The following is a 21,393-nucleotide window of genomic DNA, read 5'->3' on the forward strand; positions in this document are numbered from 1 at the left end:
GGCTCAGAGAAGGAGAAGCCACGCTCCCGGCAGTATACAATTCATCTTTATTTACAATACCCTATAAAAATGTAAATTTAGAAATTTTATTCTCATTAACCAGAACCAAAAACTCGGCGGGGGAGGGAAGGGGTGGGGGGAAAAGCACAAAGAAAAACAAAAAAAAAAAAAAAAAAAAAAAAAAAAAATAATAATAATAAATGAACTTTCCACTTGATCAGTCAGAGGGAGAAGGCGGGGGGGGTCAGGAAGCAGCCGAGGGGTGGGGGGCTGGTTAATGCTGGGGGGGGGGCGTGGTGGTGTTACTGGTTGTAAAATACCTACATGTGCAAATCTCTTTGTTTTCTTTTTAAAAGCAAAAAAAAAAAAAAAAAAAAAAGGTAAAATTAAACCGCTCCCCCCAACATTCCCGAGGAGCAGAAGAGCAGAATCCTGGGGCTGGGGGCAGGTGGGGGGGGGGGGGGGGGGGAATACCCCCCCCCCCCAGCCCCCCAGGGACGAGGGAAGGAGCCGACTTTCGGGAAGACAAGGCAAGTGTGTGTGCAAAAAAGAGGCGCGTGCGCTCACACGCGCGTGCGCCGGCAGGGAAGGGCAGGGATCAGACCTCGGGGCTGGATGGGGGGGGCTGGGGGAAGGAGGAGGGGGCAAAGTCATCACCCCATGGATGGGTGTGTGTGTGGGGGGGCTTCTCCCAGCCCTACAGCCCCCCCCTCTTCCCGTAGTGTGTGTGGGGAGAAGCAGCAGCTGTTTTGGGGGGGTCGGGGGGGGGGGGGAGCAGGGGGGGTCGGGGGGGGTTTGGGCGCAGCAGGGAGACGCAGCACTTTGTGGGGGAGGGTGGGGAGCAGCCAACACCCCCCCACCCCTTCTTCCCCCCCCCCCCCCCCCCCCCCAGCCAGGGTTGTGGGGTGGGGGACACCGTCCTGCCAGGCCCAGGGTTTTGGGGGGGTGTGGGGAAGCCGCCTGCCCTCCATCCATCCTCTGGAACACCGCGGGGGGGTATGCCGACGGCGGTGGCGAGGAGCCGCGGAGATTTCCTACCGGATCCCGTGCACTAAGCTGGTACCGGGAAACAACGGCGGAGGGGTCAGAGGAGTCAGCGACTTCCCTCACCCCAGGCTGCTCCGTCAGGGCCCTTCTTAGGGGGGGCTTCACCCTCCGCCCCACACCGATCCCGCACCCCTTCGCCTCTGGTTTCACCCCTTTTCTGGTGTGTGTCCCCCCCCCCCCGCCTCCTCGCGTGGGAGAAGAGGGCTTGACGCTTACTGCAATTTCGTCTCCAGCAGGTTCAGCTTCTGCTGGTCGACGTAGCGAGAGAAGAGGGAGATCAGGTTCGAGGGGGTGGACACCGGCTTGGCCAAGGCCGCCTGAGGGATCCGCAGGAGCTCCCGGGTTGCCATGAGCATCAGCTCCGTCCTGCCGGAGAGCCGCACAGGAGAAAGGAGGAGTGAGAGCCGTTGGGTGCTCCGGGAGCTGGGCGTTCTCCAACTCCCCTCAAGGGACCGGGGTGCCCCTGGCTACGCACACCTCAGAATTTTGGCACTGGAACCAAACGGGAGGCTGTGCCGCGTCCTCAAACACCGGCCTCCCTGCGGAAAAGGGTCCTGCCTGTGCTCGACAGCCTCACCGAACCCCCCGCACCGAGACACCCTGGCTGCTCCGCGGGGCCTGGCCTCCCACCGAGGACGGCCTTCTCCCCCGGGGACTCGTAACGCAGCGACATGCCACGCAGGAGCTTGCGGGAAGAGCGGTAATGCCGTGTCACACGCCTCGGGCTAAGCGAGACTCTGCTCAGGCTAAAAGCATGCCAGCGGCTCGGCTGAGGTGACAGTTTCCCTGCACCTCTGAGGGACCGATCCCAGCACGTCCCAAGCCATATCTATCGTTTTCTGCCTCGGGCCTGCCTTTCCTTCAGCACCGTGGCTGTTTCCGGCACTGCTGCCGAGAGACCGCAATTAAACCTCCTTCATCAACTCTACGTCCGAGTCCCTTGGACCTTGCACGGCACAGCATCCGACCCTGAAGGCATCGCTGCCTTCCGCCCCCCAGCCCGAGGCGCAGCCGAGGATGGGCACTCACCACTGGTTGTCCTGCATTAGCTCCGCGTTCGTGTCCGAGCTCTGCAGTTCCTCCCCACGGCTCAAGACCAAGAACAGCAGGGACAGGCCAAACTGCGGGGAGAAAGGGAGATGTCCTGCTGGTGCTGTCACAAGCCATCGCCGGCCTCCTGACCTCGCGAGGAAATCCCTGCGGCAGCGGACAGGCAGGGCACGGCGAGCTTTTCTCCCCCCACTCCGCCCCTCTGAGCATTTTTTGGGTAGGTCTGAGAAATCACCTCCACCTCCCAATCCTCCTGGAGATGGTGGCACAAGCAGGAGGATCCCCGGCTGCCTTTGCAGGCCCCCAAGGAGGAGGAGGAGGGGGAGGAAGGGGAGGCTCTTTATGGGCCCGAGTCACAGCAGGCATTGTGGATGGCTGCGTGAGCGACAGACTGCTCCTTGCCCAGCTTGGAGGGACATCTTCACGAACCCACATACTTCAGGGCAAGAGCCCGCAGCCCAGTGGGACAGACAAGGGAGCCGACAGTCAGACTGCAGCGGAGTCCCAGGCCAGCTCAAACGGCTGATTAATGTGCCAGACACCCTTATTAATCAGCAAGGGAAGGGAAGAATGCCAGGGGCTGGCAGCCTGTGGCTCCTGTGCCGTTCCTGCACCACGGCTGCATCCAGCTCTGCCATCCAGTGCCGGGAAGCTGCTGGGGAACTCAAGTTTCCCAACTATGGGGAGATATCAGGACCTGCCGGGACAGGAGGGATGAGATGGGCCCACCTGCCCCGGGGAGCAGAGCGAGGGAGAGAGGAGCACCTTGTTTTGGAGCACAGCAGTGAGGTGCAGGTTGGTGGGCGCTGGCGCGGTCGCGCTCTGAGGTAGGTTCGTTAGCTGCTGCACAAGGCTGGTGACCGTCCCCAAGGGAAGGTGGTAGAGAACGTGCGAGAAGGGCCTCAACAGGCAGGGCAGCACCTGCGGAGAGAGGAGCGGACCTGTGACAGCAGGGAGACATGCCTTCCCGTGGCCAGCTGGCTGCCCTGGGGCCTCACGGACCCCGACAAGACGCTGCCTCGCAGCTACACAGACACCAGCAGCACCTCCGCGTTCAGCCCCCCTCACAAGCTCAGCGTGGGACTTGCTAACAGCATTCCCCCACATCGGCACAGGCCCGCTTTAAATTCAAGCAAGTCTTTTTCCTTCTTAAATTGTCCTCTTTCTCAAAACAAGCTCAGATTTATTCCGCAGATGCCTGTATTTCTGTCCCCTATATAAAAAAGATTGCAAAGGACAGCTGAGAGCACGTCCCTTGGAAGATGCTGGCCTCTGCTCTCCATCTCTGGAAGATGGAGTCTCCTGTTGTCACCCGATGAGTCAGAGATGCAGCCCTTTAGACAAGCGTTCAGCCAAAAGCTAGGTTTGTTAAACAAAGGCACCATTTATCAGAAACCCTCCTCGCTTCCTTCTCGGTGGCGCTGGGACATGCTGTGCCAGCCGGCAGGCACGGGAGACGGGCCCTGCCAGGAGCTCACGGCTCCTGCAACCTCCCCAGGCCTCTGGCAGTCTCCCAGGAGAGGCAGAAATGACCGTCCTTAAGACACACGATGCTGTTTGCCATCTTCCCCCGTGAAGGGGAGGAGATCCGGCTCCAGACCCCGCACCGAACCTGCCGCTCACAGCGAGCGAGGGGAATCCTCCCAGCCCCTGGAACCTCACCTCATCCTGAGCATCCTTCTTGATGAGGAAGGGCAGGTTCCTGGCCGTCGCCATGAGTACGTCGGCTGCTTGCTCGGGTGACAAGAAGGGGAGGATCCGGGCTACGAGGCGCTTCCCTTTCCGGATGCACATGATCTGCATGAAGTGGTCATCGCTCGGCCTGCCAAGGAGAGGAGAAAGGCGCCGACCCTCAGCTGGGAGCGTTCCAGGGAACGCCAGGCATTCCCATGGGTACCCCACAGCCGGCCCTGCACTGGCACCAGGCAGAAAACACACCCGCCTCAAAAAACATCCCTGGAGAGGGAAAAATAACGCAGGAGTGACACCCCTAACCCTAACCTCTGCCTGTCTGATGGGCTGGGCAGGAGGACAAGGCTTGGTTCCCTGCGGGGCAGCAGAGAAGGAGCCACCGAGACCCTGTGTCCTTCCTTGCCCATCTGTTGCTGAGGCTGCAGGTCAGGCAAGAGGTGACAGACTTAAAAACAGGCACCCAGAGATGTGCCAGGGCACAGAGCTCAGGGCAGACAGACACCCAACAAGCATGCAGACAGGCACTATTTGCAGCACCCGAGCTGCAAGGATGGAAGTTGTTATAGGATCATAACCACAGCAAACAATCGCATGGGGAAAATAGCAAAAAAAAAAAAAAAAAAAAAAAAAAAAAAAAAAAGGTTATTTTAGCCCCTAGCTCCCAACACACCCCTGGAAGAGTCAGCCTGACTCTTCTCCAGGAAACAGGTCTCTGGAAAGCCAGTTTCAGCAGCTGTAAGTGCCCACGGACTCTCTGAGCTCCCGACAGTGACTGAGTCGCAGACACCACCTCTGCTTACCTCTCCTGTCCGGGTGCCTTCCCCCTCAGATTGTCATACATATCACAGATCTTCTGCTTTCTCTCGCCCATCAGGGCCGGCCGCTCGCCTTCCAGGCTCAGGAGGTAGCGTCTCTCATAGTCCTCCACGTCCAGGAGGAGGCTGTATGTCTGCAGGAGAGACGGCGATCACAGCAGGGCACAGGGATCTGCGACAGGATCCGCTAGCCCTGCTCCACAGAGATCCAGGACGTGGCCGGCCCCAGCCAGGGCCCTCCCATCTCCTTTGCTGCTACAGGAACAGCATATTCTGGCCCAGACCATGTCAACAGAGCCTCCTTCAAACCCAGCATGAGAACAGTTTGAGCAGGGACTCTGTGACCCGCCAGCATCCATCCTCTTGCACAGTGGCTGCAGAGAGCTGAGGCGTTACTGCCTTGCAGCTCTGAGTCAGTAAAAGACCCTGCAAAGCCCATCCAGGCTGTTTTGGGGCAGGGTGAAGGCACGGCTGGTACCTGGCTCCAGCCTTTCTGCTCCAGGGCCCCCCCCTTCTCCTGCAACCCGGATGTCCAGAGGAGTTCATCGGTACCGCACCATGGTCTCCCTGGCCCCTCCTTTGCCCCAGCCTACCTCGTGAGCCACCACAGATCTCCGAGTCCCCCTGGAACTCACCTTCTCGATTGTAACAAGGGTCTGGCGCCTCTTGTCTCGAACCTGCTTCTCCTTCGTCTCCTGCCGGGGAAGGACAGCGAGTCAGGGCCGCGGGCAGCTCCCGCGATGGCCCGAGCGCCAGCTGCAGAGCTGTGTCAGAGGGGAAGCAGGCGCAGAACTCACGTCATCTTCACTGCGGGAGGTTACCACCGCGTCGATCATCTTCCGGGGGTTGTTCACGCTGGAGACGGTGAGCTTCCCCAGCGAGCCCTCGAACTGCACTGCAGGAAGAGGGGAGAAGGGAAGCAAAGGGAGTCAGTCCGGGCCTGACCCCACCTCACCTGCCTTTATCTCTGGCCCAAAAGTAGTCCTGTGGCTACCTCCAAACTCCTGTCCTGGCCCAGAATGAACCACCACCACCCTTTACCCGCAGAGGTCTGGGCCGCATAGAGGAAGGAACGCTTACCTGGCTTGTAGGTGTGCTCCAGCTTAGCCACCTGAGGTGTGATGAGTTTAGTGCGTTCCTTCTTGGGACCATCACCGTGGACTTCCTCCGCTGCTGCTAACTTCTCCAGCTTCTGGAAGTAATTCTGAGGCAGGGAAAGGAGAGTTTGAGGCCTCCGAAAAACAGTTGGCAAGAACTGATGCAACACCTGCCTCTCCCCAGCCTGTGCTCCATCCCTCGCCCATCACTTACTGGTCTTCCCAACATCAGCAGCAACATTTTAAACCGCTGTTCTTCCCCCAGTACACGAGCGGATGACTGCATCCTCCTGTCTGTCATCCCTCGAGATTACAGAGATCAAGGTTCCTCCTCAGCCCTCTCTTTCTCAATACAAACAATGACGAATCTGCTCTCCCTGGAGGTTCCCAGCTCCCAGTCCTTCCCAGTGCACTCCAGTTAGCCTGCCTTGCCTTGCTCTGTTAGCACCATGCCCAGGCTGGGCAGCGCGTGGCTGGGGCCTCCCACACCAGCACTCACGCGCTCTCGCCATCCGCCCTGGCCAACGTTCACCTCTTTCGCAACGGCACAGCTTTGTTGACTCGTGTCCCGGTTGCGGTCGCACCAGTTCCTCTCCTTTACCGGGGATCAGCTCACTCACAGCCCCCGGAAAACCTCTGTCAGCGCAATGCCTCCTGACGGCCCCAGAGCAGACGGACCAGCTCCCGCCGGAGCCCAGACAACCCACAGCAAGCACTCATCCCCGCTCCCACCGTGCCCCTGGCCCACGGTGGAAGACAACTGGACTGCTCTGACCCATTTCACTGCACTGGTGACTGCCCTCTCTGCTCTGCCCTGCGCTTGCGGCTGCACCGACTGCTCCGGGATCTTTCTGGGTGTGCGGCTGGCTCCTCTGCACCCCCTTCATGAAGATAGGGGCCAAACCTCCTGCACAGCTGACGACTGGCTCAGATACACTCCCAGCCACCCCACAAGCCCCATTCAATCTCCCAAGTCAGGTGTCCTACATAGCTTGAAGCCCTCTGCAGATTTCCCCTGCCTGAAGTTGCCCTGTGTAACCTCAAACCCAGCTGAGCTTTGAGCGTCTACCACTGTTGGCAAGAGCCCAGCCGTCACCTTGCTTCATTTGCTCCAAATCTGGCTCCTCCCAGCCCTGTCTGGTGCTCCCTATTCTTGAACTGGAAAAGAGCAGGAGCAGACTCTCCCCATCCACCTTCTCTGCCTCATTCTTTGGACCCCATGGGCTTCACCACCACCACCCCGTCAGACTAGACTCCTCCTTATGCAGCCATTCCCCACCCAGGGTGCTCTCCTGCATTTTCCATTTAGCAGCTTCCCCGTCTCCCATTCCGGGTGTTTTATTCTGCCACAGTCACATGCAGCTTCTGATGTAGAGGAGCTGCTCTCTTGTTATCTTGGGCCTTCTGCTGCGCCCTCCGAATCTATGCTGCCAGCGTTCCCCAACATCTCCTCACCCCTGGAGATCTCACCCAAGAACAGGAAGGCAGTTCTTCCCTTGCCGCTGCCCCCCTTCCCTTTCCTTGCTGGGGATGCTCACCCCACCCCGTCCCTCTGCCTTCCTGCTCCGGCATGTTCCCAGTGACTGGATCTAGAAATGCTTCCTCCGCTGCATCACTCTCGGCACTGGCATCCCCCTCCCACCCAACGCCCCTCGGCACAGAGGCTGCGCCGGGAAGACACCGGTCCCATTAAAGAGCTGCCCTGCCAGCAGCCACAGGCACGGGACACGCAACGGAGCAGGCTGGGTGCTTCCCCGCTCCCCAGTACCTGGTAGTAATAGTCATCCAGGTAGGGATCAGTGCTCTGCAGCTGCATCATCTGGATCTTGGACACCCAGTCCTTCTCCCGCTGCAGCATGAGGTTGGCGTAGGGGTCTTTGCGCATCTGCTCCTGGTGGCTGCTCCGGTGGCCCCCTCGGTCCCCCACCGAGCCATTGAGGCTCCGGTGCTGGCTGGCAGGAGGCAAGAAGGGCACCCGTGAGCACACAGGAGCTACAGGAAGGGACAGAGAGCGGTGCACAGGCTAGCCCCGGCAGCACAACCCCCCCGCGGCGGAGGGGCGATGCAACCCCCCTCCACGGCGCCAGGCAGCCTCCTCTCCCAGCACCGGCACAGGGCCAGCACTTACTTTCGGTTCTGCTGCTGTCGCTGGTGCAGGAGCCGGCGATGCTGGGGGTGCAGATGGGTCGTGTCCGGTCGGAACATCTGGGGCTGCGGCCTGGGGAGAGCGGGAAGTCTCAGAGGTGGCCGCAGAGAGCGGGCAGGCGGCCGGGAGAAGGATGGCACCTACCTCAGGCTCTGAAGGTGGGATCCAGGGCCCGGTGGGTGCTGCGGCTGCGAGGGAGGTGGAGCGGGGGGAGCCCCGAAGAAGGCACGAAACCCGCTGGCCGGAGACATCATCTGCCCAACTCTGCCCTGGAGCAGCTTGGGATTGACGGAGGGAAGAGGGCTCCCGACCAGGCCAGAGACCCGGGCAAACTGGCTGGGGGACATTCGGCCGGCCTGGCAGAGCACAGAAGGCACCCAGAATCAGCCAGGGGAGAGATTTGGGGGCAAAGGGAAAGGCCCAGCCAGGGCAGCTGCGTCTGGGACGGCCAGAAAGAGCCATGTAGAGCCAGCTCCCGCAGCCATGCAGAGAAATGCAGGACCCTGCCCGTGATGGGGGCCGGGAAAGCGCAGGAAGGGAGTGAAGGGGGCTTTACCTGGGCTCCTCCCAGCAGCTGCGCTCTCTGCAGGTGGGTGAGGACGGGAGAGACGCTGTGGGGGAACGGGTGGCCCAAGAGGGAGGAATTCTGGGGAAAGAGAAGGGAAGAGGCACCCCGGTCACAGCCGTGGCACAGCCGATGGCGGGCAGAGGGGGAGTGGGCGACGGCGCAAGACGAAGCCCCAGGAAGGGTGCCGCGGGCAGGCTGGGAGCCAGGCCAGGCTCCCAGGAGTAGGGCTGACCCAGGAGGACAAGCCAGATGGGCTGAACTATGGAACTAGAGACGAGCAGCCGGCTGGCTGTGTGTGAGAGCGATGGGTCCAGCACCATCAGGACCCGGAGTTGCAGGCAGGAGGAAGGGAACTGGGTGTCGGGGGAGGTTCTGGGAAGGCTGGAAGAGCTCCCAGTGACGGGGTGCTCGAAGGCAGCGCCAGTAAGGAGGAGTGCAGAGGGGGCTGGGTACCGGTACGTTGCAGAGCTGGTTGGGGGACATCCTCTCGCCGTAGGGAGCAGGGTAGCGCTGCTGCATGGTAGCTCGGATGTGGACAGGCTTCGGACACAGGATCTAGGAGGAGGGAAGCAGCACAGTCACCTCGTCAGCTCCCCGGGGACCAAACTGCGCCCTCTGAGCCGTGGGCAGCGAGCAGGGCGGGGGGGAGGTACCTGCTGGTTGAAATTGGGCACGGCAGCCTGCTTGGGAGGGGTGCCGATGGGGACAGCCCGGACAGGGGGGCTCCCAATGACAGGGGATGATGAACGCCGGGGCAGCGCCCGCTCAGAGGGGTCCCGCTCTTCCTCTCGAGCTTGCGGGGGTCTCTGAGGCAGAGCGTAGTCCAGCACGGACACCGACGGCATCTCCTGCAAGCGGAAGGGGAGAGCAAGCTCCCCCCAGGATAACAGTCACTGACTGGCATGGGGAGGACTGGCACTGTGCGTCCCAGGGATGGCCCCAGGACGCAACGGCCACATCCTTCCTCCTACCAGGTCTCCTCTGCATCCCACTGCACTTCCCTGGGAGCCCCATGCGACGGTGGGAGTTCCTGGGAACCCCCAGGGCCTGCCCCACCGAGCCCACGTCACTGCCAATACACCCATTTGTGGTGACAGTGCTGCCTGAGCACGGGGTGGGAACGCTCTGCGTCGCCGCCGCACAGGCTACGTGCACACGCTCAGTTCCCAGCTCTCGTCAGCCCTGCAGAGCTGGGAGAGGGCCGGCCGCACAGCACGCTCCGCTTGCGCTTAAAAGCCTGACTCTTAATTAAACCGCAACAAAACAAAAAATCCTCCGCCTTGAGGCGCCGACATTCCCAAACCCTGACGGGAGCGCCGACATCTCTCAGACATCACCAGGGACCACGTATCAGTGATAACCCCCCCCCCCAATCTGGCTCTTCAGCCTCCGCGGGGGGAACAAGGGGTGATAGTCTAAGAGGGTCTACAAATGAGCCAAACCGTGGCCACCCAGACCCAGCCAGAGGCAAGCAGAACACCCTGCTGTCCCAGGCTGATCTGGAGTACAGCACATCTCACCCCCCAGCGCCCAGCTCCCTGCCACGGGGGTTTGGGGCGTCACCCGCACCCCGGTACCGTACCTGAGTTAGAAGCGGTCCCCGGATGCGCCGCAGGACGGCCGAGCTGTCCCAGATGCTGGAGTTCAGCCCTCCAGGCTGCTGGAAAACAGACAGGGAGTCAGCACGGCAATACCGGGCCCGTCAGCCCTTCATCCACCCAAAACCCCACTCCCACCTGCGCGGGGACCCTGGTCTGCACAGCCTGCATAATGGCAGGATCCTCCAGCTCGCTATCGATGACCAGCCTGGTCAGCCGCTCCGCCAGCGTGTCCTCGGACTCGCCCAGCAGATCCGTCTCCTCTCCGCCAGGTCCATCCTGTTCCCTGGCAGCCACCGGTTTGTCCTCCAGTTCCGCCAGTCGCTCGTGTGCCTCCTGCCAGTCGTCGTCTGCGAGGGACCCGCGGTGAGGGACGCGTTTGGGGGGAGGGAAGGCGGGGGTGAGGGCACAGTCCTGAGGGTTATGGGGGGAGTTTGGGGGGGGGGGGGGGGAGGGCGTTGTCCTCGCAGTGAGGTACGTGAGCGCTTACCGACAGCCCCGGCTCCAAAGGTGTCATCGTTGAACTGGTCGATATCTTCATCTTCCTCCCCCAGGGCCTGGAACGCGTCTTCATCCTCATCCAGCGGACAGTCCTCCAAGGACTGGGGAGAGCGAGGCGGCGAGGGGGGGGGGGGGGGCGGGGGTCAGCACCGGTCTCCCGGACACCCCCCCGACTCCTTCTCCTCCTCCGTTCCCCAGCCCGTTATACCTCCCCGGTAATTCCCCCCCCCCCCGCAACTCCGTGAGCCGCACCGGGGATACGGCACACTCCCTCCTTCTCCACAGACCCCCCCCCCCCCCCCCCCCAGCTCCGGTTCTCCCACAGGCCCTGCGGCCTCCCGCTCTACCGGAACACTCCCGGGGGGGGGGGGGGGGCCGGCGGGACGGGGTGGGGAGGGGGGTGCGCCGGGCCGGTTCCCGGCCCGGCGCACCCCCCTCCCCACCCCGTCCCGCCGGCCCCCCCCCTCTCCTCCCTTCACTCACCTGATACCGGAACATGGCGGCGGCGGCGGCGCCCACCGCCCGCGCGCGGCCCGCTCCGGCCCCCGGGCCCCGCCGCGCATGCGCCGCCGCGGGCGCACGCGCATGACGTCACCCGCGCCCCCTCCCCTCCCCTCCGCCGGCCGGGGGAAAGGAGCGCATGCGCGGCGGTAAAAGAAGTCCGGGTAGGGTGGGGTGGGGCCGGGTGGGGCGTGGTCTGAGGTTGTCCCCGCCTCCTTTTTAACCTTAAAGGCGCCGCGGCGCCCTCGGGGTGTTCTTAAAGGGGCAGCGTCCCCTTTTCTCCCACGGGGGCGTGTGCGGCGTTGCACAGGTCGGCACAGACTGACGAGCGCCGTTGCACGCACCCGCATGTCCCCTGCCTGCAACCGTGTCCCCCACAGACGGCTGTGTCCCCCCGGCTATGTCCCCCCAGCTATGTCCCCCCATCCATAGCTGTGTCCCCCCAGCCGTGACCCCTGTCCCCAGCTGTCACCCATAGCCATGTCCCCCCAGCCCTGTCCCCTATGCCCAGCCACGTCCCCTATCCCCCAGTCATGCCCCCCCCAATTGTGTCCCCTATCCGCAACCATGTCCCCCAGCCGTCCCTGATCCCCAGCTGTGTCCCCCCAGCTGTGACCCATATCCATACCCGTGTCCCCTATCCCCAGCTGTGTCCCCCCAGCTGTGACCCATATCCATACCCGTGTCCCCTATCCCCAGCTGTGTCCCCCCAGCCGTGACCCATATCCATACCCGTGTCCCCAACCGTGTCCCCTATCCCCAGCCATGACCTCAACTGGGACCCCTAGCCCCAGCTGTGCCCCCCCAGCCATGTCCCCTGTCCCCAGCCGCGTCCCTATCCATACCCATGTCCCCCCAGCCGTGCCCCCCCAGCCATGTCCCCTGTCCCCAGCCGCGTCCCTATCCATACCCATGTCCCCCCAGCCGTGCCCCCCCAGCCATGTCCCCTGTCCCCAGCCGCGTCCCTATCCATACCCATGTCCCCCCAGCCGTGCCCCCCCAGCCATGTCCCCTGGTCCCCAGCTGTCCCCCCCAGCTGTGACCCCATCCGTAGCCACGTCCCCTATCCTCCGCTCTGTCCCCCAGCCGTGTCCCCCCACCCGTGACCCCTACCCAGAGCCACGTCCCCCATCCCCAGCCGTGTCCCCCCTCCCCAGCCACGTCCCCCCGGCTGTGACCCCCTCTCCCCAGCCGTCCACCCACGGGCAGGGGAGGACACGTCGTCGTCGCGTGACCCCCGTGGGGACGAGCTTCCTCGTCGCCTCCGAGCCAAGGCCACCCCGCATCCGCACCCCCTCCCCGCCGCCTCGATGCCACCTCCCGGGGTGGCCGGGGGCACCCGCAACCGTCGCCTTTAACGGGACCGGTGTCCCCAGGTGTCCCGACCGAAGAGGGTGGCTCCACGTCGTCCCTCCCCTCGGCGCCTTCCTGCCTTCCTTGTGCTTGTCACCCGGGATTAGCGGAGGGACAGCCCAGGGCTCGGGGACACGGACGGGGACAGGGGCCACCTCGCCTGGATGTAGGAGGCCACGGCCGGCCGGGGAGGACCGAAGGCGGCATCCTCCATCCCTGCGGTGGGCGAGGACGGGGACCCCCCGGCGCCCCGCCAGCCCTTGGGGGCAACATGAAGGACCGGCTGGAGCAGCTCAAGGCGGTGGGAGACCCTCGCGGGGGGCGGGGGGGAGAGGGGACGATCGAGGGGGGCACCTCGTGGGGTGGGGGTCCCCAGGGTTCGCCGGGGGGGAGCTGGGTGTCACGGGGATGGGGGGGGGGGGGGTGTGTCACTGAGACCCCGCTCCGTGGTTCACGGGGACATCATGGGGAGGGGGGACCCTGAGCCCCAGGTCCGTGGTGGATGGGGACGTCGCGGGGATGGATGGCACCGAGAGCCCACCCCAGGGTGGATGGGGGGGGGTGATGGGAATTGGGGTCCCTGAGCCCCCACCCCACGGTGGATGGGGGCACCACAGGGATGGGGGGGGTCGCTGAGCCCCCACCCCACGGTAGATGGGGGTGTCATGGGAACGGGGGGCCCTGAAAGCCAGCCCCACAGCAATGGGGGTGTCAGGCGGGGGGGTCAGCCCTCTGTGCCATTTGGGGGTGGGGAGGGTATTTTGGGGGGACACCAACACCCCCCGCCCCAGACAAGGGCTATTCCCCCCCGTGCTGTGGGGTACAATGGGGGGACGCCAGCCCCCACCCCGGGCTGTGTGGGGCTGGGGAGTCCATCCCCCTGGGGGGGGCAGGGAGCGGATGCGGGGTGCCCGCAGGGGCCAGCACCCCATCCCGTGCCCCACGTCTCACCGTGCTCCCCGCCACCGTCACCGCTTCCTCATCCCGCGCCCGCCCTGCCGTGGGGCCCGGCTGGGCCCCCCCCGCTCCCCGGGGGCCTCCCTGCCCCAGTGTCTTGTTCCCCCCCCCCGGGTAGTGGGGGTCCCTGCAGCCCCCCAACCTTCACTCAGGCCCTGGTGTGGGGCGGGCAGCCGTGGCAGGGAGGCTTGGTGGGGATTTAGTGGGGATTACGAAGCCATCAGATAAAACCCTTGGGAGGGAGAGAAGGGATTAATTTTATTTTTACTCTGGTAGGAAGGGGGGGTGGATGGGATGGGATGGGGGTCCCAATGTCCCCAGCCAGGGCCTGTCCCCCTCCCCAGGGGGGCTGCAGGTGGGCACGGGACACCCCTTGGGAGCTGAGGGGGGACAAGGGGAGGTGGAAGGGCCGGGGTTGGCACCCTGAGAAGGGACCGATTCGGGAGCCCATGGGTGGGGGGGGCCAGGCGCGACGCCAGGGTGATGGGCAACAGCCACGTCTGGGCCCCCCGCCGACCCCCGGCGCTACTCAGACCTGCCACGGGACGAAGGTTGGGGCCGTAAAACCCTGTCCTGTCCCCGTCCCCATCCCCTCCCCTCGGGCCAAGCCCAGCAATCCCTTAATTCCCCGGCCGTGCCCAGCCAGATGTGAGACGAGCTCAGCCCCCCCCCCGCCTCCGCCACCGCTGCAGATGTCCCCTCCTGGGCCACCACGTCCCCACGACTGCTCCCGCCTCGTCCCCCCCTGACCCCGCAGAGCCGGGCTGGCTGGTGGCCGCCCTGGCCCCGTGGGGCGACTGTCACCCTGGGGGGGGGTCCCCGGGGGCAGGCGGGGGGGGGGTGTCACCCCTGAGCGCTGCCCACCGTACCCCGCAGAAACAGGACGCGGACGATGACACCGAGGAGCTGGAGATCGCCGTCGACAACACGGCGTTCATGGATGAATTCTTCTCGGAGGTGAGGAGTGGGGGGGGGATGCGGGGTTGGGGGGCACGGAGCTGCCTCCTAACCTCCCCCCCCCACCCCTCCATCCTCCCCGGCACGTCTAGATCGAGGAGACCCGGCAAAACATCGACAAGATCTCGGAGAACGTGGAGGAGGCCAAGAAGCTCTACAGCATCATCCTCTCGGCCCCCATCCCCGAGCAGAGTGAGTGCGGCGGCCACGTGTGTGTGTCCCCCTCCCCGGGTCACGCGTCCCCTTCCCGGGGACGTTCCCGCGGCGGCTTCCCCGTCTCACGCGCCGTGACCCCCGCAGAGACCAAAGACGACCTGGAGCAGCTGACGGCGGAGATCAAGAAAATGGCCAACAGCGTCCGCAACAAGCTGAAGAGTGAGTGGCCGCGTCCCCACCGCCGTGCCACCCGGTCCCGCGCGTCCCCCTTCTCCCCGTGGGAAGGGTGGGGTGTGCTGGGGACACTGGGACCGTGGGGTCTGGTGGGTGGGGAAGGTCCCTGACGGGCTGGGGTCCGGCTCTCGCCAGGCATGGAGAGGAACATCGAGCAGGACGAGGCACGGTCCTCCGCCGACCTCCGGATACGCAAGTCTCAGGTGAGCTCCGGTCCCTGGGACCCGCTGCCGGGGCTGTCCCCACCCAGCACCCCCAGGTCCTGAGCACCCCGTCCCACCCTGTCCCCCGCGGGGCTGTAGCACGTCTTGGGTGTCCCCAGGTCTCCCATCTCTGTCCCCTGTCCCCAGCAGCACCCCGTCCCAGATCCACCATGTCTGGGCGCTCCCAGGCTTCATGTCCCTCTGCCCTGTCCCCAACACTCTGTCCTGTCCCCCATGGGTTGGGACATGCCACCTCCTGGGTCCCCTGCGTCTCGTGCCCCCATCCCCAGCCCCAACACCTCGTCCTGCCCTATTTCTTGGGGCTGTGGAATGCTTGGTCACTGGTCTGACTCCCTGTCCCCATCCCCATCCCGCCATCCTGTCCCCTGGGGCTGGGATGTGCCATGCCCTGGGTGTCCCCACTCCCACCCCCCTGCCCTAGGTCCTGTCCCCTGGGAAAACGCTCCATGGGGACACGCCGTGCCCGGGGTTGTCCCATGTCCCCATCCCTGTCCCTGTCCCCCGGGCTTGGGACACGCCGTGCCCGGGGTGGTCCCACGTCCCCGTCCCCAGCACCGGGTCGTGTGCCCCGGGGGGCCGGAGAGGTGCCATGCCGGGGGTGTCCCCAGCCCCACGTCCCTGTCCCCGTCCCCAGCACTCGGTCCTGTCCCGCAAGTTCGTTGACGTCATGACCAAGTACAACGAGGCGCAGGTCGACTTCCGGGAGCGCAGCAAGGGCCGGATCCAGCGCCAGCTCGAGATCAGTGCGTGCCCCCCCCCCCCCGCCCCCGGCAGATGTGGGCGGGGCCTCCTCCTGCTGACACCGCCCCCTTGGCAAAACGGGCGGAGCTAACCCCCAAAGACCCCCCCTTTGGCAAAGTGGGTGGGACCAGATCATACAGACCCCGCCCCCTTTGGCAAAGTGGGTGGGACCAGATCACACAGACCACGCCCCATTAGGAAAGTGGGCGGGACCTGACACTAAAGACCCCGCCCCTTTTGGCAAAGGGGGTGGGACTAGCGCCCACAGACCACACCCCCTTCTGTGAAGTGGGCGGGGCCAGACACTAAATACCCCACCCCTTTTGGCAAAGGAGGTGGGACTAGCCCCTACAGACCCCGCCCCCTTTGGTGAAGTGGGCGGGGCGGTGTACTGCAGACCCCGCCCCTTTTTTATGGAGTGGGCGGGGCCTGTTCCCACCACTGCCCCCACGTGCCCGCAGCCGGCAAGAACACGACGGACGAGGAGCTGGAGGAGATGCTGGAGAGCGGGAACCCCTCCATCTTCACCTCGGGGGTGAGCGCCCGCCGCGCCGAGGGGCGGCCGGGGGGGACACCGGGGGCCAGGACCACCCCCCCGCCCTGCTGACGTGTGTGTGTGTGTGTGTGTGTGTCCCCCTCATCCCGCTCCGTTGCAGATCATGGACTCGCAGATCTCGAAGCAGGCGCTGAGCGAGATCGAGGGGCGGCACAAGGACATCGTGCGGCTGGAGAGCAGCATCAAGGAGCTCCACGACATGTTCGTCGACATCGCCATGCTGGTGGAGAACCAGGTACGGGGCTGCACGGGGACGAGCAGGGATCTGTGCACGGGGTTGCACAGGGATGAGCAAGGATCTGTGCAAGGGCTGCACGGGGACAAGCAGGGATCTGCGCACAGGGCTGCACGGGGACGAGCAGGGATCTGTGCACGTGGTTGCACAGTGAGTGAGCAGGGATCTGTGCACGGGGCTGTGTGGGGATGAGCAGGGATCTGTGCAAGGGCTGCACAGGGACGAGCAGGGACCCATGCAAGGGCTGCATGGGGACGAGCAGGGATCTGTGCAAGGGCTGTATGGGGATGAGCAGGGATCTGTGCAAGGGGTTGCACAGGGACAAGCACGGATCTGTGCAAGGGCTGCACGGGGACGAACAGGGACCCATGCAAGGGCTGCGTGGGGACGAGCAGGGATCTGCGCACAGGGCTGCACGGGGACAAGCAGGGATCTGTGCACAGCGATGAGCAGGGACCATGCAAGGGCTGCGTGGGGACGAGCAGGGATCTGTGCAAGGACTGCACAGGGATGAACAGGGATCTGTGCACGGGGCTGTGTGGGGATGAGCAGGGATCTGTGCAAGGGCTGCACGGGGATGAGCAGGGATCTGTGCATGGGGTTGCATGGGGACAAGCAGGGATCTGCACAGGGTTGCACGGGGATGAGCAGGGATCTGTGCAAGGGCTGCACAGGGATGAGCAGGGATCTGTGCACAGGGTTGCACAGGGACGAGCAGGGATCTGAGCATGGGGCTGCATGGGGACGAGCAGGGATCGTTGCACAGGGACAAGCAGGGATCTGTGCAAGGGCTGCACGGGGACGAGCAGGGATCTGTGCACGTGGTTGCACAGTGAATGAGCAGGGATCTGTGCACAGGGTTGCACAGTGAATGAGCAGGGATCTGTGCATGGGGCTGCATGGGGACGAGCAGGGATCTGTGCATGAGGATGAGCAGGGACTTGCGCATGAAGCCACCCAGGGACTGGCACACAAGGCTGCACAGGGCTCCACGGGGACACAGGGTGGCACGGAGCCACGTGGGCACCTGCACGGGGCCACGCAGGGCAGCACAGGGACCCGTGCAGGGGGACCCAGGCACGGAGCCACGTGGAGCTGGGTGGTGATCGCTGCACAGGTCCCCGTGGGGCCACCCAGCACCCGAGCCCGTGGGGGCTTGAGGGAGGGAGGCAGGGGTGGGCAAGGGTGCGCCCCACGCCGTGGTGGTCCCGGCCCCTCTCTCAGCCCCTTTCTGTCGTCCCCCCCCATGCAATGCGAGGAGCCACTGTGTGCACCGGGGAAGGGTGAGTACCTGCGCCGTGGGGCTGTGCCACGTGCCGTGGGGCTGTGCCACGTGCTGTGGGGCCGTGCCACGGCGCTGAGCCTGTCCCCTCTCCCCGTCCCCGCAGGGTGGGCTGCTGGATAACGTGGAGCAATACGTGATGCACACGGCCGAGCACGTGGAGCAGGCGAACCAGCAGACCAAGAAGGCACTCCAGTACCAGGGCCAGGCGCGCAAGGTGGGTGGGTGCCAGCACCCCTGGGTGCTCTCAGCGTCCCCCCCTCTGCCTCTCTCTGTCTCTCTCTGCCTCCGCCCCGCCGCCCCCGCGCCCCGTAGGGAGCCATGATCGACCGCATAGAGAACAACATGGACCAGTCCGTCGGTTTTGTGGAGCGGGCCGTGGCCGACACCAAAAAGGCCGTGAAGTACCAAAGTGAGGCCAGGAGGGTGAGACGGACCGACGGCCCCAGTGTCTCCCAGTGTCCCCTCCATAGCCCCCACTGTCCCAAAGGCACCCCCAGTGTCCCCCTCTGTCTTCACATCACCCAGTGCCCCCAGCGTCTCCCCATATCCTCCAGTGGCCCTGAGACCCCCTTGTCACCCCAGCCACCTCTAGTGTCCCCCAGCTACCCCCAGTGGGCTCCCACCTGCCCCCAGTGACCCCCAGCCACCCCTCCTCCCACCTTGTGACCTCCATGGGGTTGGCAGCACTGTCCCTCTCTGTCCCCCTGCCAGACCCAGCCCTGAACCCCCTCCTACCCTCAGGTGTGATGAGCTGGTGAGGTCTCAGCCCCTCCTGCCCTGTCGCCGGGTCTGCAGCGTCTTTGGCTCTTCTGGGCTCCTCCGTGCCCACCTCTGCTCTCCAACCCCCCCCCCCCCCCCAACACAGGGCAGGCGTAACCGGCCCCCGTCTCCCCTCTCGCCCCCTCCAGAAGATGCTGATTTTGGCGGTGGTAGTGGTGCTCTTGCTGGGGATAGTTGCCCTCATCATCGGACTGTCTGTGGGGCTAAACAAGAAATAGCCTCCGAGGCGGGGGCTGTGGTCTGTAAGTGTTGGGGGGCAGGGGAGCCCCACTGCGGGGCTGGAGTGCCCTGGAGGGCTCGGGGACGGTGGGCAGGCACGGACGGGCTGGTCCCGCCATCGTGCCCTGCCCGGACTGCTCTGCCTGCCGTGGGGCTCTGTGTCCCTGTGACGGGGTCTGGCTTTCTGGTCCTTTGGTTTCTGCTGCTGCCTTTGGGGCTGGAGGTTCTGGGCTCTGGGTGCTCACCGGCCGGTGGCCTCGGGTCTGCGGTGCTTGGGGCTCTGCAGAGCGTGGGGGTCTGCGTTGCTCGGGGGTCTGCGTTGCTCGGGGGTCTGGATTTCAGCTCCGTGCTTGGCTATGTGTTCCCCATGTCAGTCTCTGCCATCCTCGCTCCCCTCCGGACCCGCAGGGTCCTGCTGCAGCCCCTCGTCCCCTTCCCCACTGGCCTCTCCGGCAGGGGGCTGACGTCTCCCCCTTTCCCTCCTCCAGATGATTCCAACTCTCCCAGTAGTGAAGTCTCCCAGCAGGACCCTCCCCGGCACCCTCCTCTCCCTGCTTCTCCTGGACCTGCTGCCCTCAGCCCCGGCATACCGGCTCCTGCCCTGGGCTCCGGCACGGCACCGCTGCCTCTGCCTCCACGGAGGGACTCCGACACCCGAGCGCTTTCCCCCACCAGACCATCCCCTGTGGCCCCCGCTGTCCTGCCAGTCCCTGGGGTCTTCCCCTCTTGTCCTCACATCCCCCGCGGAAAGGGGACAGGACTCAACTATTTATTTTCCCTTTGCTGATAAATCAACTCCTCCTGGTCCCCCATCTCTTGCCGGGGGGAGCGAGGGGGCTGGGGGCTATGCCGGCACCGTGGGGATGTGGCAGCCGGTGCCATGGCCCCAGCGAGAGGAGACGAGGTGCCTTGCTCTGGGCAGGCGAGGGCTGGACCCTCACCCGCACGGGCGTCCTGGGAGGACGAGGGATGGGGATACGGTCAGGACAGGGGGTTTGGTGGCACCAGCAGCTGCCGGCAGGTCTGGCCGCGCTTTGCTGTCCACCGTGCCGCGGCAGACGGAGCTGCCGGGGACCCCGTCCCCGCTTGGCCTTGATGTCTGCGGTTGGCAGGTCCCCCGACGCCGACTGGCCCGGTGTTGCGGGGAGCTGGGGCTGGAGGACGCGGCGGTCACCGTTATTTAATTCCCGTTAAAATAAAGATCCCTGCTGACGCCCACCCTGCGCCTCTCCTCTCCGTGCGCAACGCGATGCCGGGTCCACTGTGGGGACACACGGGGTGCTGGCACCCCCAGACACCCCAAGCAGTGGGGGGCTGCCCCTGGGCTGAGCATGGCTCGCGGTGGCCGTGGCATCACGGCTGGGCTGGTGGCTTTGGCTGAGGACCCGGGGTCTGGGACCGGCCCCCGTTTTCAGGTGCTGTAGTGACGCAGCCCCTCGGGGCGAAGATGTGACAGGGGAGCGTGGGGCTGGGGGACACCCCCAAGTCCCACAGGCTCTGCCGGGCCGGGCCAGACCCTCTTCCCCCCGCGGTTTTGGGTAAGTCACGGCGATGGGGACATGTCCCCACTGCGCGCTGGCGCTTGGCCGCCTGTCCCAGGGGGACACCGGCACAGCCGCGTCCCGGTGCTACACGCAACCAGCTCACACCTACCCCGCTGCCTCCCCAGCCTCTGTCCCTGTCCCTTGTCCCCCCTCCCCAGCCCCGTGCCACCCGTGGCCGTGCCTCACCGCCCCTCTCTCCCCGCGCAGAAGAAGATCATGATCATGATATGCTGCATCATCCTCGTCATCATCTTGGCTGCCAGCATTGGGAGCATCTTCGCCTGAGACCCCAACCCGCTGCCCTCCAGGTGACCGGGCGCACGGCGGGAGGGTGGCAGTCGGGGTCCACGGTACCACCCCCACACCCAGGGAGCGGGTTCGGACCTCGGCGGGGTTGAGCCGGGTGGGATTCACCTGCCTTGGACTTGCCAGCACGAGACCAAGCGTCCCCAGACAGCCACATCGGGGAGGGACAGGGACAGCCGCAGCGGTGGGAGCCGCATCCCCTTCCTCAGCAGCACCTCATCTTCCTCCCCATCGCAGGTGGCCTTTCCCCCTCCTGCCCCACCGCCCGGATGATCCTGCCTGCATCCGCCTGCGGCTCCAGCCATCGGAGAGACCCCGACTGCCGGCCCCAGGACCCGCCTGCCAAGCCCTCGTCCCCGGAGCCCCGAGGACATCCCTGCGCCGCAGCCCGGAGGAGTGGAGACCACCTGCCCTGCTCCCCCCTTCCCTCCCACCACCAGGCAAATGCCCCAAGGTCTCCCCTCGCTCCCTATCCTCCTTTTGGCTGTCGGTCAGCGGCCCCTGCGAAGAGCAGCCCCCTCCTCGGCAGCACAGAGCAGCCGAAAGAGCTGTGTTCCTCCCCGGGGCAGCGTGCAGGCGACGTAGAGGGCTCTGCCTTGCTCGGGGTGGAAGGAGGAGCCTCTCCCTTCGCTCAGAGCTCCTCTGCAGCAACTTCTCTGTCTCGCCGGCTCTTCGGATGTGCAGCCACCCGTGCCGGAGCCCTCCTCCTGAATAAAGAGATCACCCACGCTCCACGTCGGGCTGTGTGTGGGGGGTCTCGGTAGTGGGAGACAAGCCCTGATGCATGCTTCACCTCCGGGATGCTCCTGGTCCCACGTTTGCGCGTCCAAA

The 21,393-nt window shown here is 64.9% G+C and overlaps 2 protein-coding genes across 13 annotated transcripts; one reads left to right on the forward strand and one right to left on the reverse strand.

Moving 5' to 3' along the window:
* Nucleotides 1-30: 30 nt before the first annotated feature.
* PATL1 (PAT1 homolog 1, processing body mRNA decay factor) lies at nt 31-11,055 on the reverse strand. Of its 2 annotated transcripts, none has more exons than XM_030039662.2 (19): nt 10,998-11,055; nt 10,504-10,615; nt 10,152-10,363; nt 9,998-10,072; nt 9,069-9,263; nt 8,869-8,970; nt 8,404-8,493; nt 7,992-8,203; nt 7,830-7,919; nt 7,470-7,653; nt 5,685-5,808; nt 5,402-5,499; nt 5,240-5,299; nt 4,590-4,738; nt 3,760-3,919; nt 2,863-3,018; nt 2,077-2,168; nt 1,264-1,413; nt 31-1,056 (listed from the first exon to the last, which is right to left on the reverse strand). In XM_030039662.2, exons 1-19 carry the CDS (start codon nt 11,010-11,012, stop codon nt 1,035-1,037), a joined length of 2,298 nt encoding a protein of 765 aa, XP_029895522.1. In that variant the 5' UTR covers nt 11,013-11,055; the 3' UTR covers nt 31-1,034. The 2 variants fall into 2 exon arrangements, with proteins under 2 accessions (XP_029895522.1, XP_029895521.1); XM_030039661.2 differs by having other exon boundaries at nt 9,998-10,075.
* A 1,233-nt stretch (nt 11,056-12,288) lies between these two features.
* STX3 (syntaxin 3) lies at nt 12,289-21,289 on the forward strand. Of its 11 annotated transcripts, none has more exons than XM_030039452.2 (11): nt 12,309-12,669; nt 14,202-14,282; nt 14,375-14,474; nt 14,583-14,657; nt 14,808-14,875; nt 15,531-15,639; nt 16,099-16,172; nt 16,294-16,428; nt 18,026-18,136; nt 20,464-20,564; nt 20,800-21,289. In XM_030039452.2, exons 1-10 carry the CDS (start codon nt 12,640-12,642, stop codon nt 20,539-20,541), a joined length of 861 nt encoding a protein of 286 aa, XP_029895312.1. In that variant the 5' UTR covers nt 12,309-12,639; the 3' UTR covers nt 20,542-20,564; nt 20,800-21,289. The 11 variants fall into 11 exon arrangements, 9 of the variants coding, with proteins under 9 accessions (XP_029895308.1, XP_029895312.1, XP_029895314.1 ...); XR_003926961.2 differs by lacking the exons at nt 18,026-18,136; nt 20,800-21,289 and adding exons at nt 17,687-17,711; nt 17,817-17,927 and having other exon boundaries at nt 12,516-12,669; nt 20,464-20,537; XR_003926960.2 differs by lacking the exons at nt 18,026-18,136; nt 20,464-20,564; nt 20,800-21,289 and adding exons at nt 17,687-17,711; nt 17,817-17,927; nt 18,622-18,719 and having other exon boundaries at nt 12,516-12,669.
* The last annotated feature ends 104 nt before the right edge of the window (nt 21,290-21,393 follow it).

Source organism: Aquila chrysaetos, chromosome 16, assembly GCF_900496995.4.
Source record: "Aquila chrysaetos chrysaetos chromosome 16, bAquChr1.4, whole genome shotgun sequence".
Taxonomy (NCBI): Eukaryota; Metazoa; Chordata; class Aves; order Accipitriformes; family Accipitridae; genus Aquila; species Aquila chrysaetos.

Bases quoted from the DNA above. Each gene is read 5' to 3' on its own strand.
- PATL1 (XM_030039661.2), bottom strand. The intron at 10,076-10,151 runs GTGGGAGTGGGG...TCTGTTTTCCAG, and splicing joins AGACCAGGGTCCCCGCGCAG to CAGCCTGGAGGGCTGAACTC. The intron at 3,920-4,589 runs GTAAGCAGAGGT...TCTCCTTGGCAG, and splicing joins AAGGCACCCGGACAGGAGAG to GCCGAGCGATGACCACTTCA.
- STX3 (XM_030039448.2), top strand. From the start codon at position 12,640: ATGAAGGACCGGCTGGAGCAGCTCAAGGCG. The intron at 12,670-14,201 runs GTGGGAGACCCT...CGTACCCCGCAG, and splicing joins GGCTGGAGCAGCTCAAGGCG to AAACAGGACGCGGACGATGA. The intron at 16,429-18,025 runs GTACGGGGCTGC...CGCGCCCCGTAG, and splicing joins CCATGCTGGTGGAGAACCAG to GGAGCCATGATCGACCGCAT.